This window comes from Sphaeramia orbicularis, chromosome 5, assembly GCF_902148855.1.
Source record: "Sphaeramia orbicularis chromosome 5, fSphaOr1.1, whole genome shotgun sequence".
Taxonomy (NCBI): domain Eukaryota; kingdom Metazoa; phylum Chordata; class Actinopteri; order Kurtiformes; family Apogonidae; genus Sphaeramia; species Sphaeramia orbicularis.
This window is the reverse complement of record NC_043961.1, coordinates 17467388-17475418: the sequence shown is the minus strand read 5'-3', so window position 1 is coordinate 17475418 and position 8031 is coordinate 17467388. Positions and strand designations below refer to the sequence as shown.

The 8031-nt window shown below is 40.3% G+C and overlaps 1 protein-coding gene across 2 annotated transcripts; it reads right to left on the bottom strand.

The window, feature by feature from the left end:
- Nucleotides 1–43: 43 nt before the first annotated feature.
- Nucleotides 44–7991, bottom strand: LOC115419396 (lysosomal protective protein). 2 transcript variants are annotated; one of them, XM_030134138.1, is made up of 14 exons: nt 7912–7991; nt 5187–5344; nt 3752–3863; nt 3616–3666; nt 3450–3536; nt 3214–3369; nt 2353–2529; nt 1872–1963; nt 1717–1795; nt 1482–1630; nt 1087–1162; nt 897–986; nt 570–671; nt 44–465 (listed from the first exon to the last, which is right to left on the bottom strand). In XM_030134138.1, exons 2-14 carry the CDS (start codon nt 5342–5344, stop codon nt 382–384), a joined length of 1413 nt encoding a protein of 470 aa, XP_029989998.1. In that variant the 5' UTR covers nt 7912–7991; the 3' UTR covers nt 44–381. The 2 variants fall into 2 exon arrangements, with proteins under 2 accessions (XP_029989998.1, XP_029989999.1); XM_030134139.1 differs by having other exon boundaries at nt 5187–5355; nt 7931–7946.
- Between the last annotated feature and the right edge of the window lie 40 nt (nt 7992–8031).

Here is an 8031-nt window from a genome sequence, read left to right as displayed (position 1 = left end):
ACTGCAGTGAATTCTGGGTAAACACAAATCCCAGAGATGTGTCTTTGTTAAAACAATTCCCTTTATTTAATAAAATTGTTCAAATCAAACAAAGCTTCACATTCACGGAAAAAAAGACGGCAGTGTTCATTCCCATGGCGACGCCTCCATGGATCTGACTGGACAAAGTCTTTACGCTCTATCCAACATAAAACGCCGGTGAAATCTGCCCGGCAGCGCAGGCGCAAGTGAGCTGATTGGTCGGCAGTGAGACAATCAACAGTGAACTGAGGAGAAACTATTTCAAAAAGAAAAAAAAAAAGTATGGTAGCCTGAGTGGTCCAAACGGAGGGCGGGAACCCAGAGACAGGGGCCAGAAGAGTGGGGCTGAGGGGTCAGAGGTCAGTATGGCTGCTTCTTGATGAATCTGTAGAACATGGCGTAGGCAGCAATGGGTTTATCTGTAGGAACCATGTGACCGGAGCCCTGCAGAGGTCAGAGGTCAGAGGTCATATGACCTTGCAGTGACATCATAAACATGGCAGTAGAGGTCAGAGGTCATGTGACCAGGTGGCAGTCAGTGTACTTACCTTGACAGTGAGAAAGGCGATGTTATCAAACTCTTTGATGAAGCCCCCGACCTGTCGACCGTCCACGTCATCGTAGACCCACGGACGTCGCTGAACCTGCACCTGTCAACGAAAAAGAGGAGGAAAACCAGGTCATATGACTGAAGACACACCTGGATCAAATGATTTATAAAGACACGGTTTTGGTCCAACATGGTAGAGCTGGTATTTTGACACACAGTATAAATTAATCTTCACGTGTTTAACAGAATCCAGACCAGATCCTGATCCAGGAAACCAGGATTACATTGGTCTAAAAAGCATCACATGGTCTCCAAGGTAACGTACCTGCTGGTTCAGGGACTCGACAAACCACTCATCCCCCATGAAGTTACAGGCCATGTCCACGTCTCCATTATAGACCAGGATCCGGTACTTCTGCAAAGACCAGAGACAGGACTGATCAGAATCAGACCAGGACAGAAAGAAACAGGCCACAATAAGGAGAACTTTATATAATCTGGAACAGGAAACTAACCAGGGCGCCAAGCAGTTTGAGGTACTGCTTCTTCACATCCATGTACAGACGACGGTAGTTTAGGTTCACCTCAGCACTGAAACACAAGGCAGGGGTCAAAGGTCAGTGGCTCAGGTGTGCAGCTTCAGGCTCAGGGGTTAGTTTCACCTGCAGGACTTGGACCTGGTCTGGGGTCAGTTGGTCATACCTGGTCATAATACCATCAACATTTACAAAGAGGTGAGGTCCCACCCCCTCTATACATTAGCCAATGAGAGAATTTTAATCCTCAGATACATATATGATGTTTGCAGATTTAAAAGTTAATTTTACAAGTGAAATAAAAGAAGGCACAGTACACATCCTGAGGATGGAATAGGTCCATGTCCCACCCTGTACCTGTTCAGGTGAGTTACCTGCAGATGGCCCAGTCCAGAGCCTTGGGGCTGATGTGCAGGGCACTCTTGACATAGGCATTGTTCAGGTACAGGTTAGAGGGCGTGGAGTTAGTGCAGGGCGGGTCCAAACGGACGGACAAGTGAAGAGACGTCAGACCGCGCAGCTTCTGCAGACACACAGGGAGTCATGTGACATGTACAGGTGAACAGATGAATGTGGACACACCTGGAGGCCGATGACAACAGGACCCACCTGGTTCCACATCTGAGTCCGCTTCTGCTGGGCAAAGATGTTCCCCAGGTCCCTGATGATCAGCTGACCTCCCTCCACACTGAAAACAAAACACAGCTGTCTGTCACACCTGAGCCCACACCACAGTTACCGTGGAAACACAGGAGGCCACTCACCTGAGGCTGCGACCAATTCCACCCGGACACGGAGCGTACAGGTTGTACATGTTCAGACCAGAACTATACACAATGTCCTGAACTTCACCCAGCTGCACAGAAAACAGAACCACATCAGACCCAAGCCAGATCAGATCTGAACCAGATCAGGCCCGAACCACATCAGACCTTACTCAGATGCATCAGTACATCAATACATTTTAAACGGGTTTGATTACATCATTAAAAACATCAATTTTCAGAAAAGTTGCACAACAAAAAACTGAAATCGTTGATTTAAATTGGGACAAAGGCAGTTTTTGACTGATCACGATATAAAAGTAGATTTTGATGCTGTAACACACTTTAAAAAGCTGTGATAGTGTACTGTACTGTTGTACTATACAGGCACTGCTGTTCTGTTCAGTTAGTTTCTCTGGTAACAGGCGATGGATAGTTTCCCTGGAAAAGTGTTTTATATAAAAATGCGGTTCAGACTCACGCTGTTAGAGCAGTTTGGGTTTGGGTTGTTGTAGAAGTTACACTTTCCATCACTGCAGCAATACGACTGAAGGTCTGCCCACAGTTGACTTCCCAGCAGGCCGTGGTAATACGCAAAGTAAACCAGAGAGTTATCGTTCAGCTCGTAACTTGACATCCCATTCCCCACAGCAATGCCCTAGAGGACAGGTGAGAAAGGTGAGGCAGGTGAGATGGGTGAGTGGGAGGAGACGGGGTGAGATAATGCTGAACGACAACTAACTGACAGTAAAACCTCAACATTTATGGAACAAAAATCTGAGATGTGTCGGCTTATTAATGTCAACTACATTCATAACATTTATTAAAAAAAAAAAAAAATCAATGAGTCTTGGAAACATGTTATTGACTCAGTTCAGGTATTTTCACAGAGAGGTTCAGTGTAACAGTCTAAGTCTATGGGAGTTACGGCTGTTTGCAGTAACATCTAGTGGCCATCAACAGTATTATACTTTATTGTACAAAAGCGGTTTGTAGGTGAGGGGAGGGTCCGTACAGTCCAGGTGTGTCCATACTACACTCACTGTGGGGAGTTTATGTATACACACAAAGATTATTTCTATCCAGAGAAAATATTCAACAAAGAACTTGAAAGATTGTTGAACTCCATGAAACTGATGGAAGAATTCAGGAAAAAGATGGAAAACACATAACAGAACGAAGGGAAAAAAAACCAAACACAAACATCATCATAGAGTGAATCAACAGATGTGTGAACATGTGCCCATACAGCGCTGGTGTGTCCAGGTCTGTGTGTTCAGGTGTGTACAGATGTGTGTCCATGTGTGTCTAAGTGTGTGTGTGTGTGTGTCCAGGTGTGTACCTGCAGGTTGAGTTTGCTGTCCTCCATCACCCTCTCTGCAAGCGTTGGGATGTAAATTCCTCCATAACTTTCTCCAGTGAGAAAAAGTTCATTAGTGCTGAATTCAGGAAATAGACGGAAGAACTCCTTCAGCGCCAGGTAATTATTCATTGACACCTGCACAGAAGAATAATCTATAAACACCTGACAGAACACTTGACATCTGGAGCCAATCAGAGTGTGCTGCATTCACTGACCTCGGTGTCATTGGTTTTGTAATTTCCATCGTCAGAGTATGAAAAACCGACTCCTGCTGGAGACTCCAGGTACAGCACGTTAGCAATCTGCCAGGAAACAGACAACAGACCAGTCAGATTGAAGGAAACACACCTGAGGAGTCACATGACCTGCAGCGGGACTCACCTGGTTCCAGGAATACTTGTTGTACTCCAGTGTCACTCCATCGTCTTGAATCTAAAACACAGAAGTCAGATGTCAGAAGGGGTGTTGGGGTGGGGTGGGGTCATGGATGGAGTGGACGGAGTCACAGGTGTCATACCAGGAAGGGTCCATGTTCAGTGAGTAAACCGTCCAATGAGCTGCAGCCGGGGCCACCGTTGAGCCACAGGACCACGGGGTCAGAGGCCGGCTTCGACTGGGACTCTACGAACCTGAACACAGCAAAGAGTGTCCACTTAAATAACAACTGAAGACAGTACAGTAGAACCTCACAGTACCAGTTTATCTTCTTCAATGACAGAACTCGTTTTGCAATTCACTCATTTTACAAATCAACTTTCCCCACTGAAATGAATTGAAAAATAATTAATTGGTTCCAGCCCCAAAAACCACCCAAAATCCTTTTTTAAGGCTTTCTGAAACAGAAAAAGGGCGGTTAGACAGAAAATAATTATAAAAATATAATGAAAGAGAATGCACAAGAAATAAACAATCGCAATATTGCATCAACAAGATGAACATGTGAACTGAGCGAGCAGAGGCTGCTCCACTGAGCATGTGCGAGCTCAGTAATGACTAGCAGCAGCTAATATGAAGCTCACTCATATTATGGCTTTCCACTCATATTTCAAGACAAAAACAGTCACCAGCACGATTATGTGAGATTATCACAGTTAAGGTTATAAATTAATGAGTCAGGTGACAGGTTTGACATCCTGAGTGTGTTCACGGTTGTGTAGAGATACTGCATGTATGACTGGAATTAACCCTTAAAGACCCAAACATCCACTGGCAACCTTATTTGTATCTTCTGATCTAAACTGTTTAATACCTGTTGATCCTCTAATCCTATCAATCCATGTAAATAATTGGTGTAAAATGCAGTTTGTAATCTTTTCATGGTCATCAGATATGACCCATTTGGACATTCAGAGGGTCAGTAGTTACCATGAAAACACCATCATCTTCTATCTACAGCACTGATTCACCAGTAAAACCAATGGAGTTGGAGCAATGACTGTGGCTGGACACACTGGGTTTATGTTCAGTTAATGATGTATTTGCTGAAAAAGTCCCTTTTTCTTCAGTTTTTTTTTCTAGGAACAAAATGCAGAAAAATATACAACATAAGAGACAAAATGAAACAAAAACAAATAAAAAGGAACAAAAACATATAAAATAAATAAACAAAAAGAAATGGAAAAAATTTACAAAATAAAAATAACATGGAGAAAACACACTATAAAATGAACAAAAACAGCCAAACTGTTCAATAAAATGTACAAAATTGAAGAAAAATAAAAAATAAAACAGGCAACAAAATGAACAAAAGACAAAATAATAAATGTCATGAACAAAATAAATATTAGGAAAATACATGATTTACACTGAAAAATGTATAATACAGAGAATAGTATTATAATAAATGGTGATACATAGGAGAGGATAAATATAGAGATGAATTCATTTGAAAGTCCTGACAGAAGTACTCGTGTATAACATGTATGAGGTGTGTAGTTGTACTGTGATCGGACCAGTAGTGCAGGTGTTTTCCGTGCGCCACGCTCAGGTATCCAGAGTACTGTTTGAAGCTCGGCTGTTTGGCCAAACCCGGCAGGTATTTCACCTCATCGGCATCTGGCGCCGCCTCCACCACAAACAGGAAATTACACAAAAACAGTAGCAGCAGCATCTGAGAACAAGAAACACATAGCCAATATTATGTTACTGGTCCAGCCCATTTCCGATCATATTGGGTTGAATATGGAACCTGAACTAAAATGAGTTTGACATCTCTGAGGTAAAGGATTACAGGCAGATCGTCATGGTAACCACAGGAGAGGAGGAACCAAAGTCATGACAGAGGATTTATTAAATATCAGAGTCTGGAATGAATGTCTCATTTTAAAGTGATTTCAAGGTAAAATATAGAAAATATGTGACAAGAAGCTCAGAGCAGACGATTACTCTGTTCATTTTCAATTGATATCACACCACCTGAAAAGGACATTTATCTATTATATTTATTATTTATCATCCTCTAGTTCAACCCTGACAATAAATATTGCTAAATATTATTAAGTAGTTCATTCACTCTGTGTTTGACTTGATTAACATCTTACACAAAATTCCACCCTTATAGTACAGTTATTGATCTCAATATTCACCAATGATCACTACTGACCCAGTGCATCAATCCTTACAGCACACATTCGTCAGTCAAATCCACAACATTTAACTTTGTTTGCATTTTCAACAGCAGGAGGTACAAATGTCTTCATTCAGTTTCCTCCACACAGTGAGGACATTCTCGTCGCTACAGAAACACTGATATCAGATCAGGATACACAAAGCCTGGGGATCAGACTCTGTATCAGATCAGTGAAAAAGATGTGAAAAACAAATACTGATTTAGACATATGAGAATATAAAATTCATGACAAAAAATAGTTCCAATGTCCCTGTATGTCAGCGTTATGTTCTATCTGAATCAATCCCCAGTTGAATGTGTGAGGTTGTCAGGCTCTGTCTCTATGTTTGAGTCATGTGGTCTGGATGCAGACGATCAATCTCCCAATAGAAGTGGGTGGTACTTTCACTGGAGGAGAACTCAACTCATTCAAAGTCCATATATGACTTACATCAGTGATCAATAGGAATTATATTGATATATGTAACCATTTACATGTTATAAACCATCTAAATATGGACCATTATAAGGAAAAGCACAATTATAATATTTCAAAAATTCATCAAAAATCAAAATTTCTCACAACTGTGAACAACCTTTGTAGACACTGTCCCAAGAAAGATACATAAAAAATTACAAATGAATCCGACCAGTAGTTTCATAGAGATGATGTTTGAAGAAATTGCTAATGAAGATGAAGATGATGACGGTGGACACAATGCCTTTATTAGCTCATGGCCGATCGCCAGTGAGATAAAAAAAAACAAAAAAAAAAAACAGCTTCAATAATAAATGAGACAATAATGGACTGAAATGTATGTGCAGGACATCCAGTTAATGACTCTGAAACACAGTGAACTGACCATGAAATAACATGATTCAGGTCATTGTGGTTCAGAAAAACCAGGTCCAGACAAACCAAACATAGACAGAACAAAAAACGAAACGTCATCAGTAAAACACAGATGTACATTTAACCACTGACCTGTGGCCAAATAAACATTAGATGAATACAATAATCACAAAATGAAAAGAAGTATAAATTATATTAACAAAAATAGAAATAAAGAAACTAAATAAGCAAGAAGATGAACAACAAAAAACATAACAAAAAGGGAACATTAAGCCTAAAAAGCAATAAAATGAAAATTAACAAAGTAGAAATTAATAAAAATGATGGAAAAGATACAAAAATTTACAAAGCTATCGACATAGAAAAAAATACACAATAAAAGACAGAAAAACAACAATGAAATGAAAAACAATGAAATAAACAAAATATAACACAACTACAAATAAAATGAACAAAAAAAGCAAAAAAAAATAGACAAGATCTAAACAAATGTATCCAAAAACAAGTAACAAATGAACATTAACTAAATCAAAAATAAATAAAATAAATAAGATATATTATAGTAATAGATACATAATATATATGATAAGAGAAGATATAAACTAGTGTCATAATAAATAAAATAATAAAAAAATGAAAAAGAATTATGAATTACACGGAGGAATATGAACAAAAATAGGAAGAAACAAAATAAGAAAAGATGAACAAAGCAATCAATGAAATAAACATAACTGAACTTAATCACCAAAAGATGAGTAACATAAACAAAAGTGACCCAGAAAATAACCGGTTAAATTTAACTGTGGTCCTAACCCGGTCCCGGTTCTGATTCATCTCCACCTTTATGAACAGTTCAGATGACAGACCGGCAGGAGGCGCCACAGGACCCCAACCTCAGGTTGGATCACATGAGGTTTGAGGAAGTACAGACAGATGCAAAGTAACAACTGATCATTTACTGTAAATCTCACACACTCGGCTTTAAACCAGACCAGAGTCTGATTAAAACATAGTTCGGGTATTTAACCCGGTTTAAAGTTTGACTTTAGTTTAACGTTAGCTTAAACCGACTGAAAAACATTAAAACTCAACAAACAGACAAACGGACAGTGGCAAACCCACAGACGGACACACAAACAGACCATTCATCTGTGGAACGGACTCGGATGTTTTGGATCGCGTTGGACCGGGTGGGACCGGGTTAAACAGGGCTTACCTTGGACCGGTGTTCCTGGTCTCTGCTCCGTTCAAACTAGTCCGACTGCTCACAGGGTCACATGACCTCAGCTGGCTCACGTGACCAGTGAATCACATGACAGTGAGGTTTCGTTTCCTT